At 38.1% G+C, this 14,097-nt stretch overlaps 1 protein-coding gene across 1 annotated transcript in view; it reads right to left on the reverse strand.

Annotated features, from left to right (window-relative positions):
• LOC118934881 (uncharacterized) overlaps positions 1 to 10,601 on the reverse strand; it is a 63,244-nt gene extending 52,643 nt beyond the window's left edge. Inside the window, 5 exon segments of the mRNA XM_057488353.1 lie at positions 1,086 to 1,160; positions 2,305 to 2,393; positions 2,481 to 2,532; positions 2,534 to 2,563; positions 10,567 to 10,601. Coding sequence (XP_057344336.1) covers positions 1,086 to 1,160; positions 2,305 to 2,393; positions 2,481 to 2,532; positions 2,534 to 2,563; positions 10,567 to 10,601 — 281 coding nt within the window.
• Positions 10,602 to 14,097: the final 3,496 nt, after the last annotated feature.

Consider the following 14,097-nt stretch of genomic DNA (forward strand, 5'->3'; position numbering starts at 1 on the left):
CCAAACTAACAAAGCAGCAAATGTCACACTTAGTTTACACTTAGTACTTACAACTATATCAAAATTGTCTTATTTTTCATTATACTTCTCCCGTCATGTAATCTCCGTGAGGGCCAGGACCTTTCCTATTTGGTGTACCACAATTCCAGTATGCAGAATACAAAGCAAATAGCAGGAAGTACCCAAAATGTCAAGCAATAGTAGGAAGGGAAAAAATATTAGGTACCCAATAGGTACCCAAAATGTCAAGCGATAGTAGGAAGGGAAAAAATATTAATTAAATGAATGAATGCCACCTTTCCAAACTTCCCACTTTTCCTTCTTATTTTCCTTCCCTACTATCCTAATTTAACTGAATATGTAATTCCTGGATGTCCAGAATTCTTGCCTTTCATTGTAGCATGTGTTGCCACAGGAAAGAGGAAACAGCTGCCACTGAAAACTGATTTAACATGTGCTAATACAATTAATATATCTGATGCATATATTAACTCAGAGTTTTCAAAATATTTCATCCCGATGCTCCCCGTACTACTTCCTCAAGTCCCATTCCCCTGAATCAAAGAGTATACATAATCTTAAGAAAGTACCACCACTAGTTGAAGACCAGTCTTCAACTGCTTTTTTGAAAACTCTTCTCAGTACATGCTTTTCAAAGATGGATATGAATGGCTCACTGCTTTCATTCTGGTGCTTTTAAATAGTGACGAGGCTGTATGTTATCCAGGTCATGACTACCACCAACCAAAACTGGGGCTTGTTATCTCTAATTTCAATGATTCTCTTGCAATTACTCCATTACTTCCAAGACAATTGTCTGGTTAAAAATTTTTGCCCTTTATTACATCAGGCATCTACCTTTTTCTTGTTCTTTTGAAAGATTTATAGCCAAATCCAACACAGTACAGACTGTTTTTAAACTATAGAATCAGTTTAATGCCTCTTTTTAAAGTCATTTCTCCCCATCAGCCTGGTAATTTTAAGTCAAGTTCACTATGAGACAAACATGAAGTAAGCTGACAGGTCATAAAAATAACAAAATGCAAAACCCTAATAAATTTATAACTTTGGTAAAATATAATTACTTGGTGCTTTTCTTAAGGGCGTTCTCCAGTTTCTTCACTTGTTGTTTATAAAGTCTTAATTCATGTTGTGTGGGCCTGCAGAAAATAAATCATGTTGAATATATTCAATTTATTGAATAAACTATGAAGATATTTAATAAAACAATAGATTATGTCTTGTTACCTGTCAAAAATATGCTTATTAAAATTCTTTAAAAATTTCATGACTGTGAGTGAGTTGTTTACTGGCTACTGGATTTCTCTTCTGTGTATTTCCTGTACAAAACTTTTTATCCATTTTTTATTGTTAATCTGTTACCTCTTTTTATAATGAAATAATTCAAATGTACAGACAAGAATATAGTAAAACAAATAGTGGTGTATCCACCACTCAGCTTTATCAAAGTTGAATATTAATAGATTTGTTTCAAATCTTTTCTAACTTAGAACAATATACTTAAAATTCCATGTGTGTCTTTCACTAATGTCATTACTCTCCTTCCCATAACACACATAACCACTATCCTGAATTCACTATTCATCATACCCATTCATATTTTAAAGTTTTTACACATATTTATATAACCATAAATTTACATGACTAGTGGCAGGTTTTAAAATTTTATAAAAATGGTTTACACTGTAGGTATCAGTCCCCTCTCCATTAAAGTGTAAGTTTTCTGAGAACGAGGTATTTATTTTGGTCATCATATTATACCAGAGCTTAGAAGAGTGTGTAACTTATGATAGGTATTCAACAAATATTCATTGGATAAAAAAAGTCTCTATAATGCTCATTCCTTACTACTCACTGTCAACATGCAGGGTGTCATCCTTTTGTGATAGCATGCTGTATATAAATGTATCTCTCTATTGTGTGCCATTTGAACTTTGTAGCTTTCTTCTCCACTCTCAACACAGGGAGAAGAAGAAATAGTATGACACTCTAAATAAATTAGGGAATGGGAAATCTGCTGGTCTAGGACCGAGCCTACTCTGAGTCCCTACCCAGTTTTACCTTCTTCAGTATGGACTCCTGGTTTCTCACTCCCCTTGCCTACCTATGCATTCTTGTTCCTTCCACCCTATGAGAGACAACCAATTAAAATGAGCAAAAGAGTATGAGGTTCCCAAGATTCGTTTCAGAGTAAATGGGCTACAACAACTCATTCAACATTCCAAATTTCAGGATGTGTTTACTTTCCAAAGGTTAAATGAAAATAACTTAAGTTTCTCTCACCTGGCTTCCAAATCTTTTTGAAGATTCAGTTGTTCATGTAAAAGTGCATCAATCTTAGATTTCGATTCCTTGAGTTGATTCTGTAATGACTGCACACATTCCATAAAAATATAGTTACCTTTTCAAGAAGATTATTATTTATAAAGAAGTATTAGTTAGTCATGTAGTCCCCTTACCATCAGCAGGCCTTTATAATTTGGTGACGTATCCAAACTCCTATAGTTGTTCTTCTGCCTGACTTTCATCTTCTCTACATTGTCTATGAGGAGATACATGCAGTGTACTCTACCTTCAAAGAAAAAGGCTAGCTAAGAAAAATTAAAGCAATCCAATAAGGTTTAAAAACCTATACATGAATTAAAATTTAAGCCCAATTTCCTACTTGTTTTCATAGAGAATGGTATTAGAGCACACTACCTAATATTATAGTACCTATCTGTTCACTATCACTTTAATTAGAAGGTGAGATCCATTAAGACCATAACTTTCTTGGCCTTGTTCTCCACTCTAACGCACGGCCTAGAAGAGTATGGGGCATCGGAGGGAGTGAAAAAATGCCTGTTGAATGAATAAGCAAACAAAGCACATTGTTTTTTTTCCCTTCTAGTACTTTTAGATCACCAGAGAACCTATATGAAAAATGCAGGGTATAAGTGAAAAAGGCAACAGGTTTAACAGTCCTGATCAAGTCTTGACACCACCACTAACACCACCAGTTGTGTGATTCGAGTAGGTCAGTCTCTCAGCATTTCTTTTCTCATCTGTCAGACATAGTATCTACTTCACAGGATTGCTGTTAAAAGTAAATTAAATATATTACAGCACTCTGAGAACTTCAAAGAACTAGTAAATCAGTATCATTATTTTTAACAATCCTGATACACTAACACTGAACTGTCTAAACAGCAAAACAATAGCTACATGTGGCTAATGAGCACTCGAAGTATGGCTATGGCAACTGAAGAACTTTTAATTTCAATTTTAATTAAAATTTAGAAAATTAAGCAATATAAAATGTTCTTCTGTTAAACACAACCTTATTAAGACTACATTCCACTTGACAGCATCACATTAACATATTATTGGAGTGGCTGAGCGTGCGCTAGAGTACATGTGGTTTGTAGTACTATATAAAAACACAACACCACAAAAATATATAAAGAGCTCACAAACCTCAACAAACAAAAAGCAAACAATCCAATTAAAAACTGGGCAGATGAGCTGAATAGACAGTTCTCCAAAGAAGAAATTCAGATGGCCAACAGACACATGAAAAGATGCTCCACATCGCTAATCATCAGAGAAATGCAAATTTAAACCACAATGAGATATCACCTCACACCAGTTAGGATGACCACCATCCAAAAGACAAACAACAACAAATGTTGGCGAGGTTGTGGAGAAAAGGGAACCCTCCTACACTGTTGGTGGGAATGTAAATGAGTTCAACCATTGTGGAAAGCAGTATGGAGATTCCTCAAAATGCTCAAAATAGAAATACCATTTGACCCAGGAATCCCACTTCTAGGTATTTACCCTAAGAATGCAGCACTCCAGTTTGAAAAAGACAGATGCACCCCTATGTTTATCACAGCACTATTTACAATAGTAAATAGCTCCACCATAGCAGCAGCTGCCATGCTCACAGCAACCGGGCAGAGTTTCTTCCACAGCGGCCGGGCAACAATCAGAGATCCCCTCTGCACGCAGTTACCCAGCAAAAACCGCTAGGGCTTGCCATTCTCCCAGGAGAGGAAGGCCACAAACTAGCAAGAAGGGATGTTCTCCCAGCCGACACATGCACTAGCTCCCCACAATTACCTCTATCGCCATGAAAAGGCAAAAGAATTTGATCCAGACTAAAATCACAGTGTCAACCCCTGAGAAGGAGATAGATCTAACCAATCTCCCTGAAAAAGAATTCAAAATAAAGTTCATAACCATGCTGATGGATCTTCAGAGGAATATGCAAGAGCTAAGGGATGAAGTCCAGAAGGAGACTACAGAAATGAAACAATCTCTGGAAGGACTTAAGAGCAGACTGGATGAGGTGTAACAGGCCGTTAATGGAAGAGAAATCAGAGAACAGGAACACAGAGAAGCTGACGCAGAGAGATAAAAAGATCTCCAAGAATGAAACAATATTAAGAGAATTGTGTGACCAATCCAAAAGGAACAATATCCACATTATAGGGGTACCAGAAGAAGAAGAGAGAGAAAAAGGGATAGAAAGTGTCTTTGAAGAAATAATAGCTGAAAACGTCCCCAAACTGGGGGAGGAAATAGTTGCTCAGACCATGGAAACACACAGAACTCCCATCACAAGGGACCCAAAGAGGACAACACCAAGACACATAATAATTAAAATGGCAAAGATCAAGGACAAGGACACAGTATTAAAGGCAGCTAGAGAGAGGAAAAAGGTCATCTACAAAGGAAAACTCATCAGGCTATCATCAGACTTCTCAACAGAAACCTTACAGGCCAGAAGAGAATGGCATGATATATTTAATGCAATGAAACAGAAGGGCCTTGAACCAAGAATAGTGTATCCAGCACGATTATCACTTAAATATGAAGGAGGGATTAAACAATTCCCAGACAAGCCAAAGTTGAGGGAATTTGCCTCCCACAAACCACCTCTACAGGGTATTTTAGAAGGACTGCTCTAGATGGGAGCACTCCTAAGGCTAAATAGATGTCACCAGAGAAAATAAAATCACAGCAAAGAAAGGAGACTAACCAAATACTACTAAAGACAAAAAATAAAATCAACTACCCACAAAAGCAGTCAAAGGAAACACAAAAGAGCACAGAAGAAAACACCCAATATATGAAGAATGGAGGAAGAAGAATAAGAAGGGAGATAAATAAAGAATCACCAGACAGTGTTTATAATAGCTCAATAAGCGAGTTAAGTTAGACAGTAAGATAGTGAAGAAGCTAACCTTGAACCTTTGGTAACCACGAATGTAAAGCCTGCAACGGCAATAAGTACATATCTTACAATAATCACCCTAAATGTAAATGGACTAAATGCACCAATTAAAAGACACAGAGTAACAGAATGGATAAAAAAGCAAGACCCATCTATATGCTGCTAAGAAGAGACTCACCTCAAACTCAAAGACATGCAAAGACTAAAAGTCAAGGGATGGAAAAAGATATTTCATGCAAACAACAGGGAGAAAAAAGCAGGTGTTGCAGTACTACTATCAGATAAAATTGACTTCAAAAGAAAGAAAGTAACAAGAGATAAAGAAGGACAATACATAATGATAAAGGGCTCAGTCCAACAAGAGGATATAACCATTATAAATATATATGCACCCAACACAGGAGCACCACCATTTGCGAAACAAATACTAACAGAACTAAAGGAGGAAATAGAATGCAATGCATTCATTTTAGGAGACTTCAACACACCACTCACCCCAAAGGACAGATCAACCAGACAGAAAATAAGTAAGGACACAGAGGCACTGAAAAACACACTAGAACAGATGGACCTAATAGACATCTACAGAACTCTACATCCAAAAGCAACAGGATACACATTCTTCTCAAGTGCACATGGAACATTCTCCAGAATAGACCACATACTAGGCCACAAAAAGAGCCTCAGTAAATTCAAAAAGTTTGAAATTCTACCAACCGAATTCTCAGACCACAGATGTATAAAACTAGAACTAAATTGTACAAAGAAAGCAAAAAGGCCCACAAGTACATGGAGGCTTAACAACATGCTCCTAAATAATCAATGGATCAATGCCCAAATTAAAATAGAGATCAAGCAATATATGGAAACAAATGACAACAAAAACATAAACCCCCAACTTCTGTGGGACGCAGCAAAAGCAGTCTTAAGAGGAAAGTATATAGCAATCCAGGCATACTTAAAGAAGAAAGAACAATCCCAAATGAATAGTTTAATGTCACAATTATCGAAATTGGAAAAAGAAGAACAAATGAGGCCCAAAGTCAGCAGAAGGAGGGACATAATAAAGATCAGAGAAGAAATAAATAAAATTGAGAAGAATAAAACAATAGAAAAAAAAATCAATGAAACCAAGAGCTGGTTCTTTGAGAAAATAAAGAAAATAGAGAAGCTTCTAGCCAGACTTATTTAGAGAAAAAGAGAATCAACACAGATCAACAGAATCAGAAACAAGAAAGGAAAAATCACAGTGGACCCCAGAGAAATACAAAGAATTATTAGAGAATACTATGAAAACCTGTATGCTAACAAGCTGGAAAACCTAGAAGAAATGGACAACATCTTAGAAAAATACAACCTTCCAAGACTGACCAAGGAAGAAACACAAAATCTAAACAAACCAATTACGAGCAAAGAAATTGAAGTGATTATCAAAAAACTACCCAAGAACAAAACCCCCAGGCCAAATGGATTTATCTCAGAATTTTATCAGACATACAGAGAAGACATAATACCCATTCTCCTTAAAGTTTTCCAAAAAATAGAAGAGGAGGGAATACTCCCAAACTCATTCTATGAAGCCAACATCACCCTAATACCAAAACCAGGAAAAGACCCCACCAAAAAAGAAAATTACAGACCAATATCCCTGATGAATGTACATGCAAGAATACTCAACAAAATATTAGTAAACCAAATTCAAAAATACATCAAGAGGATCATACACCATGACTAAGTGGGATTCATCCCAGGGATGCAAGGATGGTACAACGTTCGAAAATCCATCAACATCATCCACCACATCAACAAAAAGAAAGACAAAAACCACATGATCATCTCCATAGATGCTGAAAAAGCATTCGACAAAATTCAAAATCCATTCATGATAAAAACTCTCAGCAAAATGGGTATACAGGGCAAGTACCTCAACATAATAAAGGCCATATATGATAAGCCCACAGCCAGCATCATACTGAACAGCGAGAAGCTGAAAGCTTTTCCTCTGAGATCAGGAATAAGACAGGGATGCCCACTATCCCTACTGTTATTCAACATAGTACTGGAGGTCCTAGCCACGACAATTAGACAAAACAAAGAAATACAAGGAATCCAAATTGGTAAAGAAGAAGTTAAACTGTCACTATTTGCAGATGACATGATATTGTACATAAAAATCCCTAAAGACTCCACTCCAAAACTACTAAAACTGATATTGGAATACAGTAAAGTTGCAGGATACAAAATTAACACACAGAAATCTGTGGCTTTCCTATACACTAACAATGAACCAAGAGAAAGAGTAATTAGGAAAACAATTCCATTCACAATTGCATCAAAAAGAATAAAATACCTAGGAATAAACCTAACCAAGGAAATGAAAGACCTATACCTTGAAAACTGTGAGACACTCTTAAGAGAAATTAAAGAGGACACTAGCAAATGGAAACTCATCCCATGCTCCTGGTTAGGAAGAATTAATATAGTCAAAATGGCCATCCTGCTGAAAGCAATATACAGATTTGATGCAATCCCTATCAAATTACCAACAACATTCTTGAACGAACTGGAACAAATAGTTCAAAAATTCATATGGAAACACCAAAGACCCTGAATAGCCAAAGCAATCCTAAGAAGGAAGAATAAAGTGGGGGGGATCTCACTCCCCAACTTCAAGCTCTACTACAAAGCCACAGTAATCAAGAAAATTTGATACTGGCATAAGACCAGAGACACAGACCAGTGGAACAGAATAAAGACTCCATACATAAACCCAAACATATATGGTCATTAATATATGGTAAAGGAGCCATGGACATACAATGGGGAAATGACAGTCTCTTCAACAGATGGTGCTGGCAAAACTGGACAGCTATATGTAAGAGAATGAAACTGGATCACTGTCTAACCCCATACACAAAAGTAAATTCGAAATGGATCAAAGACCTGAATGTAAGTCATGAAACCATAAAACTCTTAGAAAAAAAATAGGCAAAAATCTCTTGGACATAAACATAAGTGACATCTTCATGAACATATCTCCCTGGGCAAGGGAAACAAAAGCAAAAATGAACAAGTGGGACTATACCAAGCTGAAAAGCTGCTGTACAGCAAAGGACACCATCAATAGAACAAAAAGGTACCCTACACTATGGGAGAATATACTCATAAATGACAGATCTGATAAAGGGTTGACATCCAAAATATATAAAGAGCTCATACACCTCAACAAACAAAAAGCAAATAATCCAATTAAAAAATGGGCAGAGGAGCTGAATAGACAGTTCTCCAAAGAAGAAATTCAGATGGCCAACAGACACATGAAAAGATGCTCCATATCGCTAGTCATCAAAGAAATGCAAATTTAAACCACAATGAGATATCACCTCACACCAGTAAGGATTGCCACCACCCAAAAGACAAACAACAACAAATGTTGGCAAGGTTGTGGAGAAAGGGGAACCCTCCTACACCACTGGTGGGAATGTAAATTAGTTCATCCATTGTGGAAAGCAGTATGGTGGTTCCTCAGAAAGCTCAAATAGACATGCCATTTGACCCAGGAATCCCACTTCTAGGAATTTACTCTAAGAATGCAGCACTCCAGTATGAAAAAGACAGATGCACCCCTATGTTTATCGCAGCTCTATTTACAATAGCCAACAAATGGAAGCAACCTAAGTGTCCATCAGTAGATGAATGGATAAAGAAGATGTGTTACATATACACAATGGAATATTATTCAGCCATAAGAAAAAAACAAATCCTACCTATTTGCAACAACATGAATGGAGCTAGCGGGTATTATGTTATGCTCAGTGAAATAAGCCAGGCAGAGAAAGACAAGTATCAAATGATTTCACTCATATGTGGAGTATAAGAACAAAGAAAAACTGAAGGAACAAAACAGCAGCAGAATCACAGTACCCAAGAATGGACTAACAGTTACCAAAGGGAAAGGGACTGGGGAGGATGAGTGGGAAGGGAGGTATAAGGGCGGGGAAAAAGAAAGGGGGCATTACGATTAGCATGTATAATGTGGGGAGTCGCACGGGGAGGGCTGTGCAACACAGTGAAGACAAGTAGTGATTCTACAGCATCTTACTATGCTGATGGACAGTGACTGTAATGGAGTGGGGGGGGGGACTTGGTGAAGGGTGGAGCCTGGTAAACATAATGTTCTTCATGTAATTGTAGATTAATGATAACAAAAAAAAAAGACTTAGACAACACTATCAACCAACTTAATCTAATTGACATTCAGAGAACACTCCATTCAACAACAGCAGAACACCTATTCTTTCCTGTGCAGATGGAATAGTTACCAAGATAGACCACATCCTGGGACGTTAAAACAAGCCTCAGTAAGTTTTAAAGAATTCAAATAATACACTGTATATCCTCCAACACAATGAAATTAAAACAGAAATCAATGACAGATAGATCTCTGGAAAATCCCTAAATACTTGTGAACAAAATAATAGTCTTCTAAATAAACCGTGGGTCAAGAAGATATCAAAAGGGGAATTAGAAAGTATTTTGAACTGAATGAAAATGAAACACAACCATTTGAAATTTATGGGATACAGCAAAATGAGTAGTGAGGGGAATTTACAGCACCAGATGAGTATCTTAGAAAAGAAGAAATGCTCAAATCAGTGATGCCAGCTTCCATTTAAAGAAGTTAGAGAAGAAGGAGCAAATTAAATCCAAAGTAGGCAGACAAAGGAAATAATAGAGAGTGGAAATCAGTGGAACCAAATTGGAAAAATCAATGGACTTAAAAGCTGGTTCTTTGTGAAAATCAATGATATTGGTAAATCTCTAGCCTGCTTGATTAGGAAAGAAAGAGAAGACACAAATTACCAATATCAGAAATGAAAGGGAAACATCATTACAGATATTAAAAGGATAATAAAATATTATCAACAACGTTATGCCAATAAATTTGTTAACTCTGATGACCAAATTTCGGAAAGACACAAACAACCACATCTCACTGTAAAACAAATAAATGACTTCAACGGCCCTGTATCTATCAAAGAAATTGAATCTGTAGTCAAAAACCTTTCACAAAGAAAACTCCTAGCTCAGATATCATCATAGGTGAATACTAGTAAACATTTAAGGAATAAATAATATGAATTTTGTTCAAACTTTTGCAGAAAATTGAAGAAGAGAACATACTTCTCAATTCATTCTAAAAAGCCAGCATTACTCAGACATTACAAGAAAACAATGGACCGATGTCTCTTAAGAACATAGATACCAAAATTCTAAACAAAATTTAAGTAAATCAAAGCCAACAATATATAAAAGGACAGTACATCATGACCAAGTGGGGTTTATCCCGGGGATGCATGTTAGTTTAGTATTAGAAAAAGTAATCAACATAATTTACCATATTAACAAACATGATCTCTCACCAGACACAGAAAGAGAACTTGACAAAATCCAACATCTACTCCTGATAAAAATTCTCAGCAAACTAGGAATAGAAAGGAACATCCTCATCCTGATAAAAGGGAATCTATAAAAGAAAAACCCTACAGCTAACATCATACTTAATGCTGAAGGACTGAAAGCTTTCTCCTTAAAGCACAAGACAAGTATGTCTTCAGTCAGTGAAATAAGGCAAGAAAAAGAAACAGAAGCCATTCAGATTGCAAAGAAGAAGTAAAACTATATTCACAGACAGGATCGTCTCTGCAGAAAATCCAACAGAATCTACAAAAAAGGCATGAGAACTAGTAAGCATGTTTAGCAAGACTGCATGTTACAAGATTAACATAAGATTAATATAATAAAATTCTATTGTATGCTATATTCTAGCAACAAATTTTTGAAAACTGAAATAAAAAAATAGTATCATTTAATACAGATGTAGGTATAAATCTGACAAAATATGGAAAAGATCTATCTAAACTATAAAACAATAGGTGAGAAAATTAAAGAAAAGTTAAATAAATAGAGAAATTGTATTCATGGTTTGGAAGTCTCAACATTGTGAGGATGACAGTCCTCCTCAAATTGATCTATAGATTCCACACGATCTCAACCAAAGTCTAGAATTTTAGAATTTAACTGATGCTAAAATTCATATGGAAATGCAAATGACCTAGAATAGCCAAGACAACTTTGAAAAAGGACAAAGTTGGAGAGTTAATACTACCTGATTTCAGGACTTATTATATAAAACTACAGTTATCAAGACAGTGTGGTCTTGGTATTAAGACAGGCAGATCAAACATATGGAAAACCAATTTTCATCAAAGGTAAAAAGGCAACTCAGTAGAGACAGGACAACCCTTTCAACGAATAGTGCTGGAACAACTGTATAACCATATACCAAAAAAACGAACCTTGTTCCATGACCCACTCCACATACAAAGATTAACTCAGGGTAAGTCAGATACCTAAATGTAAAACCTCAAACCATTAAACTTCTAAAAGAAAACACAGGAGAAAATCTCTGTGAAGGTTAGGCAAAGATTTCTTAGACACAATACCAAAAGTACAAGGCATAGAAGAGCAGACTGATAAACCGGACTTCATTAAAATATAAAAACTCTAATGTTTGAAAGACATTGTCAAGAGAATGGAACACAAGACACAGAAAGGGAGAAAATATTTGCATATCACATATTTGATAGAGGACTCGTGTCCCAGTAGCTTTCAAAGCTCCCCTCCTGCAAAGACATCCTATGATTAATGGCTCTTTGTTTAAGACAGAGACTCAGACATGAGGTGATGATCGGTAAGAAGCTAGAGCGGTGGTTCTGTAACAGCAGCATCACCTGAACGGCCTGTTAAAACATGGGCGGCCGGGCCCCACCTCAGGATTTCTCAGTCAGTAGGACCTGAGGGTTTTCATCTCTGATAAGCTCCCTGGAGGTGCTGGCCACAGTGTGAGAACTGCTAATCTGGACCAGTTTAGATTAAACTGGATATACAGTGTCAGATGCAATATTTTCCCCCCAAGGGACAATTACCAAATAAATTATGCTTATTAAGAAATAATTTCTTTTCCCCTTTCTTATTAGAGACATCTATAAATGCTAATCAGAGCTTCTGATCACCAAGAAAAAACAAACATGACATCACCAAGTTGGCATGATTCTAGCCCTGCCTCTTTATTGAATACACATTCTGATTTCCACAAAGCTGTTCAGAATTCACGCTGGAGAACATACATGGCCTTGTATCAACCATCTCATTATAGCTATGTGAAAACAACCATCACGCCCCATGGAAGCCTGTCAACTTTCCCTGAACCTCCACATCTAAGGCCCACCCCACTACGGGGCTGCGGCCTAGGTCTCACCGTCCAAGATGGCCCACTGATTGTCGATCTCTGTATGTTTCAGGTAGGAGTCTTCAACGGTGGGGTCATAGTCAGCCACAAAGATCTTCTAGAAAAACTGGATGGTGAGGGCACTCTTGCCCACAACCCCATCTCCCACTACCACCAGCTTGTACATGGGGAGGTTGTCACTGGGGATGGCACTGGTTGCCATGTTGCTGGTAGGTCAGACCTGGGGAGGCAAGACATGTGGAATGAGGCAGGGGGCTTTGCCCTTTCTGACTTAGAAATAATAGGACTTAGGAAAAATATTCAGGGGTTTTCCTCCCTTCTTAAGAGAGCAGCAAATACTCCCAATTATAGAAAGTTTTGAAAATGAAGAAATGCAAAAGAAAAGTGTCACCCCTGGTCCCACCACCCAGAGACAATCACTGTTAAAATGACTTATTCAGTCATTTATTAAATCCAACTCTGTGTCTCATCTGGTCTTGGGGACACGCTACTAGCAGATGCCACGTGGTCTTTAACAAGTAGAGTTGAAAGCCACATCAAAGCGGATTTTCTACTGCTAAACTCCACCCATTCCTGTGCAGGTAAACACGTGGACGAGCATGTGAGCAGGGACGGCATGGAGGTTCACTTCCACGTCAGTTCACGGCCTTGGGCTGCTGTGCTGAGGACACTCTGAGGCTGTCCGAGCTTACAGGCAGAGGCGGGCCTCTGAGGCCCCTGCCAGCTCAGAGGTCTGTGATGCGGTCTCATGTCCCCCATCTCCTTGTCCTGTATCACGCAGAAAGCCATGCTAGAATCTGAGAGCATTTGGTCAACTCTTGTTCTGGTTTGGGAGGAGGACAATGGCTGTTTTGTTTTGATGCCGCTGCGTCCAGCTAAGGCAGTGGTGCTCAACCAGATGCAATTTTGCCCCCAGGGATATTGGCAATGTCTGAAGATATTTTTGGTTGTCAAAAATTTGGGTGCTCCTGCATCTGGTCAGTGGAGCCAGGGACACTGCCCCAAGCCCTGTAGTGCACAGGACGACCACTCACAACAAAGAAGTGTCCGTCCTAAGATGCCAACAGTGCCAAGACTGGGAAACGCGGGACTAAAGAGCCTAGGCAGCAGCTGGAAATGTGGCCCCAGGATCCTAAAGAATGATCCAAGCCTTAGCAGGTAAGGACTGACTGTGAGGAGGCGATAGCAGGGAAGTGAAGCATGACCTTTGGAAACAGTGTTACAAACTGACAAGGAAGAGAGGCAGGCAGGGAGCCCAGAAGAGGCACCCAGAAAAGCAGGACGGAAACCGGGATCTGTCATAATGAGGGAAGCACACAGTTCCCAGGAGGAGGTGACAGCACCAAATGTTAGACACTAGTTGGGGGCAGTGGACAGAGTTACCTAAAGAAGGATTTAAGAGTTGACGCCAGGGACCTCAGCTGCTAATTGCAGACCTGCCAGGGAGAAGGAGCACCACCGCCTGACAGAGCATTCCTGGTAGCACGACCTCGAGCCAGGGGAGCAAACACTTGATCCTGTATCAGTGGGTTAGAAAAGAATT

This window comes from Manis pentadactyla, chromosome 1, assembly GCF_030020395.1.
Source record: "Manis pentadactyla isolate mManPen7 chromosome 1, mManPen7.hap1, whole genome shotgun sequence".
In the NCBI taxonomy this organism is placed as follows: Eukaryota; Metazoa; Chordata; class Mammalia; order Pholidota; family Manidae; genus Manis; species Manis pentadactyla.